Genomic DNA, 20,780 nt, shown 5'->3' on the forward strand with positions numbered 1-20,780 from the left:
TACCAATGGTTCCCAAACTTTTTCATGTCAAGGACCCCCAAATTGACACTAATTAGCCCGCAGACCCCCATTTGAAAACATATGCCAGGGACCCCCCCATAAGAGATATTCTTTCCTTTTTTTCCCGGCTATAGCAGTGATTCTCAACCCGTTTAATTTCAAGGACCCCCCCAGTTTGACATGCATTAGTCTACGGACCCCCATTTCTGGTATTTCTATCTCTGGGTCCCCCAATTTTTGTTTTTAAATCAATGTTAATTTAACTATGAGAGTGTACAAATGGAACCATTTGGTTCCATTTGTACACTCTGAGTTACAGAACCATAACGGTCCATTTGGTTACTAACTATCATTTAGCTGCATGGGGACCCCCTGGAACTCCCTCAAGGACCCCTGAGGGTCCCCGGAACCAACTTGGTCATCTAGATGGAAAGAATTATCCAAATTCATCAATTCAATCATAACTACTGACAATGTAAATTTACAGCAGTATAGAAAATCAAGGGCAGAGAAATAAGTCACAGACACAGTGGTACAATTACAACTCAACATATTTTATTATTATTTTACATCCAGGTATGCAATTACCAGGCAGTTAACAGGTCAATAACTAACTTTAACTATGGATCTATCTTCCATGAGGGGGAATCGAACTCCAGTCTCCAAATCCCCTACATAGAAAAGTGAAAAATTCTGATTGGGTGAAAAAGATGGCAAAACTGCCTGGCAACAAAGGCAAGCCTTCGTTTCATTGGCTGTCCGGCTGTGCCGACTATACACGACCGGCCGGCGCGTGAAGCCAGTGTGCTAAGTCACTGATCTACTTGCTACCTGCCACAACACAGTCTGCTGTTCCCTTTGAGTACAACATTGATACAAAAATAAAATACAAAAAATAAAATAACAGGAGATTTGTCTATTGTTTCTTTTGCTGTTGTTTATTTCTAGACGTTCGAATGTTTATGAACCACAATGGAAACAAGTCTCTGGCTCTTCTGTCATTATCTATTCTGCCTTTTGTGAACAGCATGCACAGTGGCTCACTGGGTACAGAGCCTTCCTGGGAATCAGGAAGCTGCAGGTTCAAGTCCTGGCTCTGACTGTGTGTCCCAAAATCATGAAAATATGACAAAATATATTATGCCGTCCCAAACCATGGACTATAGTATGTTGTTTTTTCATGATTTTCATCTTTTTTTCAAATCCTCCAAAATCATGAAAAACGACATGCTATAGTATGCCGTCCGAAGGCATGAACTATAGTATGTCGTTTTTTCATGATTTTCATCTTTTTTTCAAATAGTCCAAAATCACGAAAAACGACATGCTATAGTATGCCGTCCGAAAAAAAATTAGAACTTTGGCATGCTACTAGTCCTACATACTTACACCTAGAATCCCCATTCAAACCTATTTAGGTTCATCTTACGGTGGACATGTTTGCCTGAAAAGGAATCTTTGAAATATTTCATAGTTTTAGAAATATAGTGCTTTAAATTTGAGAAATGTATAATGGCAGATAGTGGCACGTCAAAAAATCATTCACCTAGAAACTCCATTCACACTTTTTATAATTCAGCTTTCTGTGGAGACACATGCTGGAACTTTTTACTTTGAAATGTTTTGTAGTTTCTGAGTTATTTAAGTTAAACGCCCAATGCATTCCCAATGGCAATAGCACAAACTTTGGCATGCTACTAGTCCTACATACTTACACCTAGAAACCCCATTCAAACCTATTTAGGTTCATCTTACGGTGGACATGTTTGCCTGAAAGGGAATCTTTGAAATGTTTCATCGTTTTAGAAATATAGTGCTTTCAAATTTGAGACATTTACAATGGGGCTCAATGGCAGATATTGGCACTTCAAAAAATCACTTTCACCTAGAAACTCCATTCACACGTTTTATAATTCAGCTTACTGTGGAGACACATGCTGGAACTTTTTACTTTGAAATGTTTTGTAGTTTCTGAGTTATTTAAGTTAAACGCCCAATGCATTCCCAATGGCAATAGCACAAACTTTGGCATGCTACTAGTCCTACATACTTACACCTAGAAACCCCATTCAAACCTATTTAGGTTCATCTTACGGTGGACATGTTTGCCTGAAAAGGAATCTTTGAAATGTTTCATCGTTTTAGAAATATAGTGCTTTCAAATTTGAGACATTTACAATGGGGCTCAATGGCAGATATTGGCACGTCAAAAAAGCACTTTCACCTAGAAACTCCATTCACACGTTTTATAATTCAGCTTTCTGTGGAGACACATGCTGGAACTTTTTACTTTGAAATGTTTTGTAGTTTCTGAGTTATTTAACTTAAACGCCCAATGCAATGTTTCATCGTTTTAGAAATATAGTGCTTTTAAATTAGAGAAATTCAGAATGGGGGTCAATGGCAGATTTTGGCAAGTAATGATTTCAGTGGGGTTTGAACCCACAACCTCCAGATCATGAAGCCAGTGTGCTAAGTCACTGATCTACTTGCTACCTGCCACAACACAGTCTGCTGTTCCCTTTGAGTACAACATTGATACAAAAATAAAATACAAAAAATAAAATAACAGGAGATTTGTCTATTGTTTCTTTTGCTGTTGTTTATTTCTAGACGTTCGAATGTTTATGAACCACAATGGAAACAAGTCTCTGGCTCTTCTGTCATTATCTATTCTGCCTTTTGTGAACAGCATGCACAGTGGCTCACTGGGTACAGAGCCTTCCTGGGAATCAGGAAGCTGCAGGTTCAAGTCCTGGCTCTGACTGTGTGTCCCAAAATCATGAAAATATGACAATATATTATGCCGTCCCAAACCATGGACTATAGTATGTTTTTTTTTTTTTAAATCCTCCAAAATCATGAAAAACGACATGCTATAGTATGCCGTCCGAAGGCATGAACTATAGTATGTCGTTTTTTCATGATTTTCATCTTTTTTTCAAATAGTCCAAAATCACGAAAAACGATAGTATGCTATAGTATGCCGTCCGAAAAAGAAAAATAACTTTGGCATGCTACTAGTCCTACATACTTACACCTAGAATCCCCATTCAAACCTATTTAGGTTCATTTTACGGTGGTCATGTTTGCCTGAAAAGGAATCTTTCACCTAGAAACTCCATTCACACTTTTTATAATTTAGCTTACTGTGGAGACACATGCTGGAACTTTTTACTTTGAAATGTTTTGTAGTTTCTGAGTTATTTAACTTAAACGCCCAATGCAATGTTTCATCGTTTTAGAAATATAGTGCTTTTAAATTAGAGAAATTCAGAATGGGGGTCAATGGCAGATTTTGGCAAGTAATGATTTCAGTGGGGTTTGAACCCACAACCTCCAGATCATGAAGCCAGTGTGCTAAGTCACTGATCTACTTGCTACCTGCCACAACACAGTCTGCTGTTCCCTTTGAGTACAACATTGATACAAAAATAAAATACAAAAAATAAAATAACAGGAGATTTGTCTATTGTTTCTTTTGCTGTTGTTTATTTCTAGACGTTCGAATGTTTATGAACCACAATGGAAACAAGTCTCTGGCTCTTCTGTCATTATCTATTCTGCCTTTTGTGAACAGCATGCACAGTGGCTCACTGGGTACAGAGCCTTCCTGGGAATCAGGAAGCTGCAGGTTCAAGTCCTGGCTCTGACTGTGTGTCCCAAAATCATGAAAATATGACAATATATTATGCCGTCCCAAACCATGGACTATAGTATGTTTTGTTTTTTTTAAATCCTCCAAAATCATGAAAAACGACATGCTATAGTATGCCGTCCGAAGGCATGAACTATAGTATGTCGTTTTTTCATGATTTTCATCTTTTTTTCAAATAGTCCAAAATCACGAAAAACGATAGTATGCTATAGTATGCCGTCCGAAAAAGAAAAATAACTTTGGCATGCTACTAGTCCTACATACTTACACCTAGAATCCCCATTCAAACCTATTTAGGTTCATTTTACGGTGGTCATGTTTGCCTGAAAAGGAATCTTTCACCTAGAAACTCCATTCACACTTTTTATAATTTAGCTTACTGTGGAGACACATGCTGGAACTTTTTACTTTGAAATGTTTTGTAGTTTCTGAGTTATTTAACTTAAACGCCCAATGCATTCTCAATGGCAATAGCACAAACTTTGGCATGCTACTAGTCCTACATACTTACACCTAGAAACCCCATTCAAACCTATTTAGGTTCATCTTACGGTGGACATGTTTGCCTTAAAAGGAATCTTTGAAATGTTTCATAGTTTTAGAAATATAGTGCTTTCAAATTGGGCTCAATGGCAGATTTTGGCACATCAAATAATCACACTACTAATGCTCACACATCAATGGTTTATTTTCAAACCCAACATGTTTTTTGAACCGTCAAGGTATCCTGTGGTGTCTCGTTTGACCAGCCCACTGCGCCATTGGTACCAGTCAATTCATGCTGCTTTCTTTTTTTAGTTTTGAAGTTGTTCTTCTAGAAATCGGTCTTGAAAGTAAAGACTTTAGTGGGGCTTGAACCCACCACCTCCAGATAATGTAGGCAATGACCTAACTCACTGAGTTACGTGCTACCTGCAACAGCACAGTCTTCCTTTGCCTTTGAGTAACAACAGTGATACAAAAAAATAAAAAATGTGTATTGTTTGTTGTGCTGTTGTTTATCTAGACGTTTTAATGTTTATGAAGCACAATGGAAACAAGCCCCTGGCTCTTCTATCATTATCTAGTTGGCTTTTTGTACATACAGTGGCTCACTGGGTGCAGAGCCTGCCTGGGAATCAGGAGGCCACAGGTTCAAGTCCCGGCTCCGACAGTGTGTCCCTTGTGATTGTGATTGTGACAAGTCAAATGGCTTCAACAGAGAATTGCTGAGAAAATGAATACAGTCAACCTAATTTGATCTACAAAGATAATCTGAAATGCCCACAGACCGAGTAGACAAAAATGGTGGTATTTTACCATGACCATTAGTGAGGACCATTTATCTGAAGATAGGTTGAAAAGTGGTGAAGTGGTCCTTCAAGACACTAGTGCTGACTGTGGTTCCTGACTGGTGTTCTGATCTGTTATGGTCATTTGTGAATTGCTGTGTTTTGAATCATGCTACAGTAGCACAGTAAAGCAACATTTTATTTGACATTGTTCATATAATAGGACGACACCAGTAGATAACTGTAGCTGCATACAAAGCGTATAATTTCATTACAAAATAATAATAATAATAATAATAAAAACCTTAAAAACTCACACTAAATGTAATAAACTACAGATTCGATTTCTAGGAGTCCAAAGGAAGGCACCATTTTAAAGCAAACAGTAACACATCTTAAGGTAAGAATGCCATTAACAATTGATGTACTTGATAACCACCATACATGTAAAAAGAAAAAAAGATGCTCTAATCTTGTCACTGAGAGGTTTCAGCAACAAGATACAATTCATCATTGTCTTTGGGACCTTAAAAGTATGGTTTTGACACACTCACTCATACTGTACAGGGAACCAGCCCAGCTTCCCCCACTGCTTTGTTCACAATTCAATAAATAACAGAAACAAAATAAAAAGGTAAGATAAACTTTCTAACCATATACAGAACATCTTTTGAAGTGACATTACAGTGGTTGCACATATACACTCAACACTTGTATAAGTGTTGAGTGCTAAAAAACCAAAACATAACTGTGTCCTGAACATAATGTGAAATCAGTGGAACTTATATCATCGCTGTGTGTCGGGCCGAGACCTTGTGTAGCAGCAGTGGGGCTCAGAGTTCGAATCCCAGGCTTTACATTGGTGCTGTGACCCGGATCAGGTTCCCACGTGGGAGGTCAAACGGGTGGTGAGTAGTGTAGCAGAGTGGCTCAGAGCCTCTGCCCGATGGCCTCAAAAGTCTAATATCTCCCCAGTCCATAGGGATATCCCTTTGGTCTAGTAGTGGTTAAGATGTTGGACTTTCATGCGGGAAACCTGAGTTTGAATCAGGGGCGTTACACCAGCGGATTCGACCGGTTACACTTGCATGTCCAAAACATTTTTCAGGAAAAATAAACTGTGTTCCAGTGGATCCAATGTAGTTATTTACTCACAACCTCCTGTTAAGATTCACTTCCACATCCCCAAAAAAAATCTAAAATTGCAAAAAATAGCAGATCTACAAGCTCACAGCGCTTAGGCTTGTGGCGTGGTGTGGGCTTAGATCTTTTATTTCTTAGTGTTGCTGCCTTTGAGTGACACAGATAGTCAGTATTCAGTAGCATTTATAATGTGTCCATGTGACGTACATATTCTGTCCCTACTTTAGGCACCTGGTGTTACAGGGATCACCTGATTTGAAAAGCCCATAGAGACTGACCAGGGGAAACATTGACATTGCCCCAAGCATGGAGCCCAGCTGCACTACTGCTCCACACCACACAAGGGCGCTGTGTCCTTCATCCCGCAGAATCACACCAATGGTCACCTTTATGTAGGACAGGGTCAGGACAAACAGGATCCAGGCTATTACCTACAGCAGACAATTAACAAAGAAAAATAAATGCAAATATTATTGAATGTATTAATAGGCTATTGGTGACCATAATTAAAGGACATTTCGTAAATGCTTTTCAGATACATTTATGATACACCTCCTGACTATAGAGCGTCGCAGTCCCGCCCCCTTTCATGACACGCCAGGCCCAGGAAATAATTCCCAATGCATTTTTCTCATAGACATTTCAAAAAGTATTTATTTAAAGACCTTTTAAGAGTCGTACAAAGCCAACTCGAGTTGTGACAAATCATGACAATAAACACAATATTTTGGACCAAACAAATAATTACAAAGAAGAAAAACAAGAAAAAAAGTGTTGTAACCTGCCGTTTTCTTCTTCTTTCTAATTATTTGTTCAGCCCGAAAAATTGTGTTTGTTGTCATAATTTCTCACAACTCGAGTTGGCTTTGTACGAGGCTTAAAAGGTCTTTAAATAAATACTTTTTGAAATGTCTATGAGAAAAATGCATTGGGACTGATCAATTCCTGGGCCCTGGTAGGGGGCGGGACTGTGACGCTCTATTGTGTGTGTATAATATACAAAAGCTAATAGGATACACACATCACTTGGTAGAGGTGCTGGATTCAAAAGTCAAGGGCACTATAACATGCACAACCAAAAATGTAATATACCAGCTAAAATGCCCATGCGGTCTAGGATACGTTGGCAAGACCAACAGGGCGCTAAAGACATGCATTTCCGAGCATAGAAGCAGCATCCGCAACCAAGATCCTAAGAGCCCCGTAGCAATGCACTTCATGTCCGCTAAACACACTGTGGCCACTCTCAGATATCAGGGGATTGAACATGTGAAATGTCCCAGGCGAGGAGGAGACCTGAATAGATTGCTGTTACAGCGTGAATCCTTTTGGATTTATACCTTAAACACAATGTCCCCAAAGGGAATGAACGAGGACTTTCCTATCAGCCACTTTTTATAATTTATTTTTATAATTTCTTTAATGTAACTACTATTTATATATCCTTGAATTGTTGCCTAAGATAATACCTGATTATGTGAATCATTTTTAAATAGATTATATTAATCATGATGTCCATTTATGCTTATTCCACTGTTGTGGATCGGAAAAATGTGAAACACTCTATATAGTGATATTTGATTAATTGATTTGATGACCATGTTGTGTTGGTTCCACCCACTGACTAGTAACGTGACCCGTGGGTGTATTTTTAAATGGGTGGATCACTCACATCTTGAGTTTGACCAGATTAGTTCAGCCAATTAGCTCGAAACGTCATCAATAAAGTATAACTTTTGGAGCAGATACGTTTCTCTTTTTCTGTATAATATACAACAATACTTTTGAGCCTGAAATTAATTCTTACTATAATTGCCGTTCCAGAGGTTGTGTGAACCAGCAACGGACAGGGACTCAAGGCAGCCATAGCCATGATGTAAGCTCCAAAGCCTGTCCCAACGATTGTCAGAAAGCCCATGAAGTTGAGAGACCTGGAGACCAAGATGCAGAAGAGAAAACGTGTCAGTTTCAGTAGCAGGCCTACAATTTAATTGTAGGAGCAAGGCCACTTGGCCTTTGGTGTTGTCCATTTTTTGAGGGCACAAAGCCCAAATGCTAGGGCAGGAAGGTCATATTCATTAAAATAATTAATTGAATTTAAGTGTTAAGGATGATTCAAAAGAATAATATGTAGACTAGCTATCTGCAGTGAAATAAATACAAGTCACTGAGGCCAAAAAAGCCCCAAAAAAGAAAATATCTTAAAGAATGCAGAATATCGACAAAAGACACTGCATGGTGTCTACATATTGACAAGAAAGAGACAGAAAGTGATGAGACAAGCCCATGTGTGCCTGGGGATTTCCTGACAACCACACATTATTATTATTGCAATATACAACTATACAAAAATCTATGAATTGTTTCCATTTACTGTCAGTACTTAGTTCATGCACACTCATTTCCCAATACTGAAGGAAAATTCTATTTCATAAGCAATATATTTTAACCACTTTCAACATGGCATCATCATTGGGTGTGTCATTATAGTAAATGTATACTGTAATTGAATCCAATGTAGATCGTTTTTTGTTTTTTTTCTAGCATACAGTTGTGCCTTGAGATTTTAACTTGTAAAACAAAATGTTTTAGAAACCACTGCAATAACAGTCTGACTACATTTAGATGTTTATGAGCGTTTTTAACGCAGTATTGTGTAGGCTATTTAATGGGAAGTTTGCTGCATTCAAGGCGTCTAGAGTGAATCACCAACATGATCATAATAGCGTTAAATGCATGAGGGAAAATGTAATGTAGAAAATGTGACAGAAACGTGGTAACTAAAATTAGTATTATAATTTATAATTATTGCATAAGATACTGACAATACAAACACTTTGCAGGTTTGCACTCAAAAAGATGACAAAGGAAGCCAAAGACGCGTTTAGTTTGAGAAGTTGATAGTTGATTGTGACATTAAATACGGTAAAACTGTTGCATTGCATTTGTAAAACTTTGTACATTGCATTTGTTTCACACATTGACATCAAAGTGTGTTGGACCAATCTCCCATACAGACACCACAACAATGCTTATTATAGAACCTACCTGGAACTATTGAAAATACATTGGGTAACACATCATAGTAAACAGTATTATTCTGAATGATTAGAATGCGGTATTAGCTGCTAGCACATTAAGGATGTGTAATCTCTGCCTAGAGACGATGCTTACCTGACAGGCATGAACATGGCAATGCAGCAGGCCACGGGGTTAGCAACAGCTGCCATGCTGGCGGATAGATGGTAGGCCTTGTTTCCATACGGCAGACAGGAGTAGGACTGCACAGAGGGCAGCACAGCATTGGTGAGGGCATTGACCCAGGCTAGCACAACAAAGATGAACACCACCTCGAGACCACTGTATGTCCCCCTCCCAAAAGCACTGCGCCTCCTGGGAGCCTCCAGCGGACAGATCATAGGCTTCTGCTCTGGACTCTGGGTGTGCAGAGACAGACCCTGCTCTGCCTTCTCCCGGACCAGATCTCCACCAAAGTACAGATCGCTCTTTCTCTCCCGAGCCACAGCCGGGTGGTGGTTGAGAAGGATGAAGGCCACCAGGCACACGAACATCATTGCACTGAGGAAGACGAAGAACACCTGGGCGGAGAAGTTAGCGGGCTGGTAGATGGCCTGTAGCTCGCCACTACCGCTCACAGTGGAGTTATTCAGTGTCCCATTGACCGTATCGGCCACAGTAGTGTTTTGACAGTGGACCACCCCGACTCCCTGAATCAGAGCTGCCAGAGCGGGCACAAGGCCACTGAGTCCTTCCCCTGCAAAGTACGTGGTGAGGTACTGAGGCCGCAGCCTCATCATGAAGGGCAGGAATGTTACTGAGGAGGTGCAGTCAACCACAGACAGCAGAAAGCTCAACACCAGAAGGGGGACACTGTGAATCGTGCCTCCTATAGCCACCGTGTGCTTCCAGAAGAAAGCCAGGAGAAAGGTGGAAACAATCCCCAGTCCTACGATGGAGTAGATGATGGGCCGCTCGTCCAGCGTCCCCGGGCGGAATCGGTGCATGAGAGTGACGAAGAGAGGGCCTACGTTGGCCATCTGGATGATGACTGTGAGGTAGGAGGGCAGGTACCAGCCCTCAGGAATATCTGGTACGACCAGGGGCAGCTCGACCCACATCCCATTGATGGCCACCCATGAGCCCATGCCAAACAGGCATGCCAGGACATGGGTCAACAGCGACATGGCGAAGGCTTGAAGGGTATATCAGCAAACACGGATTTATACAATCTGAAACATGATCAGGAACATATTCAGATTATGCACTACAAGAGTGGGCACATCACCTAAACTATCCCTTATACAGTAAATAGTTAATAGCTATTGTAATCATCAATTTTTCAGACGTACACACACACACACACACACACACACACACACACACACACACACACACACACACACACACACACACACACACACACACACACACACACACACACACACACACACACACACACACACACACACAGCATTTATAGATATAGATAAATGGTTAACAAATCATGAACAAACTCAATATCTAAGAGTTTTTTAATTATTAACTATTAACAAATTATAGGATATAGTTATTCCAAGTTAAGTGTTATAGACATTTCAGACATTAAAAATGAAAGGAATCAATGCATGATTATTCACATGAGAACCATTTGCGTGCGTGCTTTGTAAGAGAGCCATGTTCAAATACCTAGATGACAAAGCATAAAAAGAGTCATGATGAGTCCTAAGATTTGGCCGAACAGGTTCTGCCTAACAAAGCGGATGAAAGTAGGCTACTTGACATTGCTGTTCACTATGTGCCCGTGAAGCTTGAAATGACCTTCCCTCTCTTTATCTCGTTCTCTCTATTCCCCCAGGGACACCCACCTCGTCTTCTATAATCTCTAATACTATTTGGCAAATTGGCATAGGACCTTTCACACACTTTCACACTTGGAATGTTAATGCCAGCCACACTTCAAATCATGTGCTGCATATCACTTTCTTTTGAAGAAAAAAAAGTTAGATTAAACATTTTCCTATTATTAATAAGTATTATTATTATTTTAAAACTCTCGTTCTAATCAATTCAAGTTTGTTTAATTGGTATGGCAGGGAGAAGTGCTTCACATAATAAATGAAGCCATTTTTCGTTTTTGTTAACCTTCGCTGTTACATTTCAGCATTACATTAAGACTTGCACAGCGCATGGTGCAGATGGACTTGAAAAGGCTAGTGGGTGTTATAGATACTGTATCTATAGCAACCTTGTAGTTTCTCTATACGTTCCTAGTCAATAAAACATAAAATCCTGGGGGACACTCACCTACCTTGTTCAGAGTGGAGTCAGGAATAGTCCCTCATCTCTATATGCTGCTAACCTCTCACACCATTGTGATCAATACCCATTCTTTTCGTTTCATCAGCCGGCAAGTCCATGTGTCATGTGTTTATACATTCCCTACCCCCTCCTTCTACCCACACACACACTTTCACAGTGACAGGCTACACACTGCTTCCGTGTTCTTAATGCCCCAGACAGGGAGGGACTACGCAGGCGCACTGTGACACGTTAATGTTGTGCTATTGGAGGCTTCTGTTCAAAATCCTCCAGCCATGTGCTCTTCCTCCTATGTATATAGGCCTGGCTCAGAGCAGAGTAACACATAGAGCAGGAGACGCAGGGGGAGGGCTCACCACATCTAGATATCTAGCTCCTCCTGTTCTCCCCCTTCCTGTTCTCCCCCTCCATCCAACCAGCACATGTGACCTTGGGCTCTGCCCCCTTATTCACCAGAACGTGTAGGTGGTAGACTGGTAGTGTGAGTCGTGTGACTAGTATGAAGGGGACAGCTGCTAGCTGCATACCTCTCCAATATGTAGAGCATATATATACACACACACACGTCACACACACTGTAAAATCCTACTTAGTGTACAGTATATATAGTTCATGCAGAGTTACAAATAGATAGGCCTATACGGTACGTCAACATTGAGAACGTGACTGTATATTATGGCTGGAGATAGTTCTGACTTCAGCTTAATGTTGTTACTGTTGAGTTCTTTCTAGCTGTAAACGGAATCACTGACTTGTAGGTTTCAAGCCACGTGCTCAGAATCATGTTGAATTGTCCCGATTGAAATGAGGCCCCCAGCAAATTATTTGAGCCCTGAAGTATGGTATGCAAGAACTGGCATGATTCTGGTGTCTGATGATTATGCATTCAAACTGAACCTGATTTCTCGACTGTAAATTTTCAAGATAGCTGTTCAGGATATGTTGTCATGGGCGTAATGTGTTTGTGTTGAAATAAATACAACATGAAATATTGCATATTTGAGATCACGGACTCTTGTCTTTGATCTCAGATGAGAGTCATGAGACCTTCGTTTCAAACAGCAGTACAACTAAAGGCTCACTGAATTGTGGCTTACCACGTACAGCTGCCTAGTTAAAACGTTTTAATCACTAATAAATGCAGCGCAAAATGCAAACAATTCAAAAGAATATAATTTGAAAATGGGAAATGTTGTCATAGCTCAAACACACAATTCCAAACTTGGAAACACATTGATGATTTAAAAAAATAATCCTTATCCATATATATATTACCCCCAGAAATTACTCTAATATATCCCACACAATAAAGACCTACCTGGATGTTAACTCCTTGAACGCTGAAACACCCCCGGATGCTGGAATGCATGTGAATCGGCAGAATATGTTGCTTCTTCTCCAAGAGGTCGACGGTTACGATGCTCGTCTGCAGACACAACGTAAGAGTGCAATGTAACAAACAGGACAATGACCTTCTGCGCAGGTTGCAAATGTATCTATGGTATCTATGTTGGACTGCTGTGCCTAGTACGCTCTAGTACGGGGCATACTTCACTGTTGGTTCTGATTCACCGTCACATGACCACCGAAGGCCGAGCCAGCGGTCAGAGGGGGTCCAGTCTGAGAAAGAGTCCCAGACTACAGGGGTTGGGAGGAGCTGGAAGGGAAGAAGGAGAGAGAGGTGGATGAGAATATGAGGGAGAGGCATAGACTGTAGAGGGAGTCAAATGAGGTAAAGCAGGTGAAACATTTCGGGAAGGAACCAACACTTTCTGAAGGCTCACCTCGTGGTTATAGAGCCAGGGCGGGTGTACAGCTTAGCCTTATAGACCAAGGGTCCCGAAACGTTTCCATGACAAGGGCCAAATAGCCATAGCCTCTGGTTGTAGCTATAGCTACCTTATTGTGAAATGGCCATAAAAAGACAAAGCAACGCATCATGCTGTGAGCTTGTAGATCTGCTATTTTCACAACTGCTGAATGGTTTTTGAAAAATCGTAGAAAAGTCTTGTTTTTTTATTTAGACAATAATGACATGCACTCAATATTGTTCTAATATATTTTCAATTAACTCCCCTCCCCCACCATCTATCTTTTACCATTGGCCCACCTGGTACCCCCTTGCGGTACCCCAGGAGGCCACGGCCCCCACTTTGAAAACCACTGGCTTGGCCAACCATAAGACGACTCTCGACAACGGCCTGTGATGTGTGGGTGGATGCTGGGGCTCAGAAATGGCTTTTGTTCAGTGAAAATTCCTTGTCAAATGAGTGACCACATCAATGGGCAGCAGCTTGACTGGATGCCATTTGATTTGAGTGCCCCCACTGCCCCCAGCACCCACCTCTGTGGAATTATTGACCCAAGTTCCTCCGTTGAATATTTGCCCACAACGCTTTGTCTCAAACTTGTACGCAGTGGTGGAAAGTAACTACATACTTTACTTAAGCAATGTACTTACTGTTCTTTAGTACAATTTTGAGGTATTTGTACTTTACAAAACATTCCAATACTTTCACTCCAGAGGCAAATGTTGTACTTTTACTCCACTAAAATTATTTTTACTTTTTAGATTTGAAATGGGACATTCTGCATAGTGAGTACTTTTTACTTTTGGTACTTTAAGTACATTTTGATACACATACTTTTGTACTTTTACTCAAGTAAATATTGAATTCCGGACTTTTACTTGTAACTGAGTAGTTGCATTGCAGTATTGATACATTTACTTAAGTAACAAATTTGAGTACTTTTTCCACCACTGCTTGTACGGTACACCTACCAGTAGGCTACACATTGTGCCTCGACCTTTCTACTTCATTCTCCTAACGACATTTTGAAGTGAATGAATACAAAGTATTTTTCACAACACCCAAAGCCCTTTATTACTGTTACCTTCATTAAAGCACCCTGGCAGTGGGATTAAGGTGAATGTCGGGCGGTTCAAGGCAAGCTGTGAATCTTCCACACTGCCAAAACTCAATTAAAAAGTCTATTTCTTCCTGTCTTAGAGAAAGCAATTATGCAGGAGTCAATAAACTGCCAAGAGAAATATGTGCTGCAATGCCGTTTCCATAGCAGAGCCACAAATTGTCTTAAGCTCATGTAAACTCGCAGATAGTTTAGCCAAGGTCACACTTAAAAGTGAGGTTCAGCATTGTTGTGGCGATTCAGCAGCTGTGACCATTTTGTTTTATTGTCAGTGTGGTGTGTTTAGCCATAATGTCACTTGACACTGCATTAGAGCAAGCCTTCTTAGCTTGTTGTGGGTATACTGCATTTGCAAATAATATTAGTTATAATGACATTTGGAAAACAGTTGGTGATAAATAATAGAGGCAAGAACTCTGGAGTTCTATACATTGAAGTGTGACAGTACTGCGACTGTGACTCACCTCAGTGTTGATTTCATCAACTGTAACTACAGTATGATAATAAATGTTCATCGACTACCTTTTTTCCATTGATAAAAACTAAATAAAAACTAGGCTGATGACTAAAACTGAAATTTCGTCAACAAATGTTAGGGAGGGACTAGTGGAGAACCAGTAAATCAAGTCAAATTATGCAGAAAATAGTAGCTAGTAGATCGGCTATTTTCAACATGTAACTAAGTGTATCGTAATCATTACGATGCCTTCAAGGCATTTTGGTGCCAGAATCAACTGTAGTTTTAGTCGAAAAATCTAATGATATTTAGTTGACTAAAACTAAAACATTTCAGATGACTAAATGAATCAAACTAAATGGAATTCTATTCAAAGACTATGTCTAAAAGTAAAACAAAATTTGCTGTAAAAATCAACACTGAGTGTTATAGCCTACACTCCCTACAACTCCTGACCTACAATATGTGTGGATTATTTTACTGAAAGTAAATACAGTACAATGGACCACATTCTTCCCTTTTTGTTCCTGTATTATAATTACAGAACAAACACTTCTCTCTGTTTTGGCACAGTGAGTGAGATTCAAGGCTTCCACTTCTTGCCTGGAAATGTTTCCAAGAAAGCAGGTCAAACTGAGGATTCTTTTTGCACTTCATAGAATTCAATTATGAATTTAACAACACGTTTTTTAGTTCAATGTTCACGGAATGTGAACCTCAACCTGGGAACCACTGTTGTGTTGGGATGGGATGGGATATGGGCTCAAAGATTAGTGCTTTCGTAACACTTGCTATGCAATGCATCCCATTGTCTATACGCTCTACATACAGTACCACTGTTTCTCAACGGATGGTCCACTGACTACAAGTGTTCCATCAAATGTAAGAAAATATTTGAAATAATAGCTCAGGCATTATTTAACTGAAATATGAGTGGTCCAGAGCCACAAGATATGTATACTATTTATTTATTTTTTAAACCCTCTGATCAATTCCTACCCCACGGTTACCCTTATTCCGTTCTCTTACTTTATCCAACCTTCCATTAAACTCAGGTTAACTGATATACAGGGCTGATAGAGCGGAGTCAGCAGGCACATGACGTTGTATGGGCACATTTCCTAATAATGATGACTCAATCAGGCAAGCCGTTACATCTTGAGATTCTAACTCCCTTTTCTGTGGAATTTCTTAACCTCAGATAGACTTCCCAGTAACTGACAACATTGACGCACTTCCATGGAACAGTGCACAAAGGTTTAGTGAACTGTTCCGTGGAAGAAAATACAAAATCTTCACTTTGCAATATTACTAAATGCATGTTCAGGGACCACATGCAATACCTTCACGGCTCACCAGTGGTCCACGGACCACGTACCTGTTGAGGCTTGTTCTAAAGTCGTGTTTCTCAGCAAGGGCGTTTCTCAACATAATATTATCATGTTACCGTGTTGCCATGGTAACACAGTAACATGATAACATGTTAGCGATGTACTGTAGCAGGGCAGGGCTACCAGAACCTCTCACAGCACTGTGTGACAGGGATGTCAGTATTTAGGCTATCAGAGATGGGCAGTATTTTAAATGCATGTATTTTAAATACAGCACGAATCACAGACTGGACCCAACTTATGACGGAAACTGCATCCTTCGAATACTCAATTGCCAGGAGGAACAATGTCAAAGGGAAGTTCCATGAAATATGGGACTACTTTTATTTGTATATTAAATGATGGTTGCATTAACAATTTGTAATTGGTAATACATTACGGATATAATCACTATTGTCAACAACAGAATGTGGAGGGGTGTTGTCCATTGGGGTTTTTCTTTTTTGACTGCTAGTTGTTTTGTTTTTGAATTTTTTCTTGTCTCTTTCTTTTGTGTAAGTCATGTGTATTGTGTATGCTTTATTGTAAAATCATTAAAAAACGTTGATGACAAAAAAATAAAAAAATAAATACAGCACGAATTTCAAATACTTTTTTGCACTTTCAGATCTTGTATATTCTGTATTTGAAATACATAAAATAGTTGTCATTTTGTTCTCAAATTGAAACATTTACAATATGGTGTTGTGGAATAAAAAAAAACACAATGTGAGACATCACTTCTATTCCCACTCTGATTGCATTTCACACACCCAAATTCTACCACAAATGAGAGGCAGAGTAGGGGCTGGATTTGAGAGCCTTCGTTTGAGCTTGCCTCAATAGTGAATGAACCCCCGTGGACATTTCCTTGTGAATTAAAGATAGTTTACTTTTGTGATTATATACATTACTGCAAAACACATAAATGTGCAGATATTTCATTATTGTGATGCTATGTGTCAGTATCCGCAACCTGGTATCCTGGTGTGAAAATTCTGATGTCAGTATCCTGCCCAGTATGTTGGAGTCAGTGTCAGTACCATAGTATCCTGGTGTCAGTATCCTGGTTAGTAGCCTGGTCAGTATCCTGGTGTTAGTATCCTGGTTAGTATCCTGGTCAGTATCCTGGTGTTAGTATCCTGGTGTTAGTATCCTGGTGTTGGTATTCTGGTCAGTATCCTGGTCTCCGGGTGGAAACAATGCTTACATTTTAGTGTTTAGTGTGGGAGGCCGTAAGGTACCTGGATATTTGATAGGGAAAGCACATTTTCATCCATTTCCACTGTATAAACATCACATTATTAAAAAGTTACAGTATATTTAATACACCAAGGTTTTTTCAGTTTAATTACAAAAAGATATATTTTTTACAATGTTAGTGACATTCTCCTAGTTTCCCTAAATTAGACACCAGAGCTGGTATATATAAACATGTACAGTACGGACATATCAGGGTGCATAGCATTAGAAATGAATTCTGACTATTGTAGGTTTATAGGACAGTAAATTGTCCACGCACCCCAAGAACATCACATTGAGGCAAAATAAAAAGGGGTTGTATGTAAAAACATTTGACTTAAAAAACATATCCAGAACTGCATAGACCCAAATGCAATTGGTGAGTATATAAGCTACTGCCCTCAACCTCAGGTAGATCTAATACAAACTTCACATACAAATACAGTACTGTACCTTTACACTCGTAATAACATCTTGTAAAATATTTACTGGCTGTACTGCACCTGACAACGCAGAGTAAAAGCTAGGCACAGAACAACACTGAGCAGCCTGACCAGCTATCAAACTCTCAGGAATGAGGTGTAACATTGTACCTTTAGTCAATCAGGTTTATCGCTCTATAAAGATATATCCTTTTTTTTGCTCAAAAAAAGATACAAACCTGTACCTTTTATAATGACAAAAAGGTGCATACTAGTGTCGTAAGGCTTGTGGATTTACCTTTGAGCCACCCAGTCACATAAATAGTACACATCATTGGTACAAAATGCATCTACAATAAGGTACACATCTTCTGGGAATGTCTGTGGTGTTTCTTTCCATTATGTTCTGCTGATGCTGTTAAGAGGTAATGTAGGCTACTGGAAAGAGTGTAATATGGTATAAAATAAAATAAAATAAAATAAAATAAAATAAAATAAAATAAAATAAAATAAAATAAAATAAAATAAAATAAAATAAAATAAAATAAAATAAAATAAAATAAAATAAAATAAAATAAAATAAAATAAAATAAAATAAAATAAAATAAAATAAAAAAACTCTTATGTGTGATATAAAGCAGTAGGGGATGAAAATTACTGAATCGATTATGGATAAATTGTCGGGCGGAAACCTTGAATGTCCAGAACTGTTACTTTTCAGGCAATCTGGGAACACAAGAAACAGAAAAACAGCACCCTCTGCTGTTTGTTTCGCAGCACAGAATCTGTTCTTGAGAGATTACTTTTCAGGAAATGGGAAAATAACCTGTGTTCCAATAGATTCAGTGTAGTTATTATTTTAGGCACAAGCTACTGTTAATACTTTTCATGGATTCAATATTTATTTAAAAAGAAAAGACAACCACCCTATTTTGGGCATGTCATTATAAAAGCACAACACGTCACCATGCAACATGTTGTGAGTTCGTAGATTGGCTAGTTTCGCAACTTTTTGATGATACTATGATATGACAAAATATAGGGCATTCATTTCTGAAAAGATATTTGAAATATAGAGATACAAGGTTTCTGCCCGAGAGCAACAATATAATCACTGGCAAAATGGAGTGAATAATGTCATTGACAGAAGGACATACAACATAAAAGTACACTGCTTTGGCTAAAAGTGACTGAGTAATAGAAATCAAAAAGAAAGGAAAAGCGATCTCATTGATAGGAAACATTGTGAATATAACAATTATGGCATACAGTTTGAAGTAAACTTCAGCTTAAAAAGATTTGCCTTTTTTATAAGGCAGCTAAAATGTTTTGATACTCTTACAGTGTACTTGATTACACATGAATGTTCAATTTCAACAACTGAATAATGCACTAACTCCAACTGAGAATATGTGCATTTTAGAGGCAGAACAGACAAACAAGTGAGACTTTCATTGGAATGAGTAAATCAACAACATCTACAATCTCACAGTAACCGTTCCACAGAACACACATTACTTAAAAAGGCAGAACCAAACCTGAGAAAATAATCTCTACAAAATGACAATGACCCATGCCCATCTTAATTCAGTGCATTGTTTCATTACAGGATATGTAGCATTTAAAACAATACTTGAAGAACATAAGAAATACATCTTAAACAGATAATGTGGCACACAACTGTATATTTTCTGTTAAAATAATAATAACAATAGTAATAATACAATTAAAACTTAAATTTAAATTGTGGCCCTGCCAGCAATGTTCTCCCCATGAAAAGTACATTTAAAAAGTCATGTAAAAAAATCACAAATGTGAAGGGCAACGTAGCCTTCAGATGTGCATGGTTTTGGCATGGTCACGTTTTAACGGTCACTTGGAGACAGTATCCCACCATCATACCATGTCAAACACGTTGTTATATACAGTACAGCAGTAGTGCACCTGCTAAATTCACATCAATGTCCATTGTAAAACACCACAAAATGTCATTTTAGATTATTCATAATCCAAGTGGTTTGTTTGGATTAACCACTTGAGCCCTAGTTTACTTCGTTGTACAACATACTGTAGGTTTTTCTTTTCTTTCTTTTTGTTTGCCTATAATGACATGCTCAAAATAGAGATGTCAGGGATTAAGTTGTTTTGAAGTGGAATTGATTGGCAATTTGCTCTGAATTGGCAGTCATTAGACAGGTCTGACAGTTCATATTTGATGACAGGTTGCAAAAATGATCAGATTTTCAATAGATTACCATGCAAGAAACATCCATGCAAATCCTCCAGTCCTTTTTTGTTTGTGTTTAATCAGATACTTATGACTTAAGAGGGGAGGCCGCACAGCTCGTAGTCACGATGCTAGAAACATTATTTAACCAACGTTTCGGCAAGCAGGTTGCCTTATTCAGGGTATCTATTCATACCCTGAAGAAGGCAACCTGCTTGCCGAAACGTTGGTTAAGTAAAGTTTCTAGCATCGTGACTACGAGCTGTGCGGCCTCTTTTCTTAAGTCAAAGTTGTATCTCCTGCGGTCAGCACCTCCCCACTACTGGTGTGCGCTCCTTCTTTTTTGTTTGTTCTATAATCAGATACTTATGAAAGATAAACTGTAAGGTGGGAAATGTTCATATTGCATCAGATTTGAACTCACTATATCAATACACTGTCACTCAGTTCGGAGCAAAATGGTCCATTCCTTTTGTCTTTCATGTCTCTTTGTGAGACGTGAGGCATGTAGCCCTTTTATCCCGTTCCTTCTTCTTCTGTCCCAAGACTTGGGGTGGAGGACAGGAAGGTACGTTAACCTCAGAATTGCAACATCCCCGGGCCGGTTCGATTCCAGCCGGAGGGAGACCTGTGTTGCTTTCCCCCCTCTCTATCCTCAGCTTCCTGTCTCTCTACACTCTCATATCTACATAAAGGAAAAATAAAATAAAATACTGTTT

At 39.2% G+C, this 20,780-nt stretch overlaps 1 protein-coding gene across 3 annotated transcripts; it reads right to left on the reverse strand.

Annotated features, from left to right (window-relative positions):
* Positions 1 to 5,110: 5,110 nt before the first annotated feature.
* On the reverse strand, positions 5,111 to 17,265 carry slc52a3-2b (solute carrier family 52 member 3-2b). Of its 3 annotated transcripts, XM_079503422.1 has the most exons (6): positions 17,214 to 17,265; positions 12,963 to 13,069; positions 12,731 to 12,838; positions 9,247 to 10,322; positions 7,880 to 8,003; positions 5,111 to 6,503 (listed from the first exon to the last, which is right to left on the reverse strand). In XM_079503422.1, exons 4-6 carry the CDS (start codon positions 10,275 to 10,277, stop codon positions 6,291 to 6,293), a joined length of 1,368 nt encoding a protein of 455 aa, XP_079359548.1. In that variant the 5' UTR covers positions 10,278 to 10,322; positions 12,731 to 12,838; positions 12,963 to 13,069; positions 17,214 to 17,265; the 3' UTR covers positions 5,111 to 6,290. The 3 variants fall into 3 exon arrangements, with proteins under 3 accessions (XP_079359548.1, XP_079359547.1, XP_079359549.1); XM_079503421.1 differs by lacking the exons at positions 12,731 to 12,838; positions 12,963 to 13,069; positions 17,214 to 17,265 and adding an exon at positions 11,402 to 11,545; XM_079503423.1 differs by lacking the exons at positions 12,731 to 12,838; positions 12,963 to 13,069; positions 17,214 to 17,265 and adding an exon at positions 11,398 to 11,545.
* Positions 17,266 to 20,780: the final 3,515 nt, after the last annotated feature.

The sequence above is a fragment of the Electrona antarctica genome (assembly GCF_951216825.1).
Source record: "Electrona antarctica genome assembly, chromosome: 6".
Classification (NCBI taxonomy): domain Eukaryota; kingdom Metazoa; phylum Chordata; class Actinopteri; order Myctophiformes; family Myctophidae; genus Electrona; species Electrona antarctica.

Coding starts and splice junctions, on each gene's coding strand:
- slc52a3-2b (XM_079503422.1), bottom strand. CDS start 10,277: ATGTCGCTGTTGACCCATGTCCTGGCATGCCTGTTTGGCATGGGCTCA. Junction 8,004..9,246: donor GCCATGTTCATGCCTGTCAG/GTAAGCATCGTC, acceptor CTTGGTCTCCAG/GTCTCTCAACTTCATGGGCT. Junction 6,504..7,879: donor CCTCTGGAACGGCAATTATA/GTAAGAATTAAT, acceptor TGTCTGCTGTAG/GTAATAGCCTGGATCCTGTT.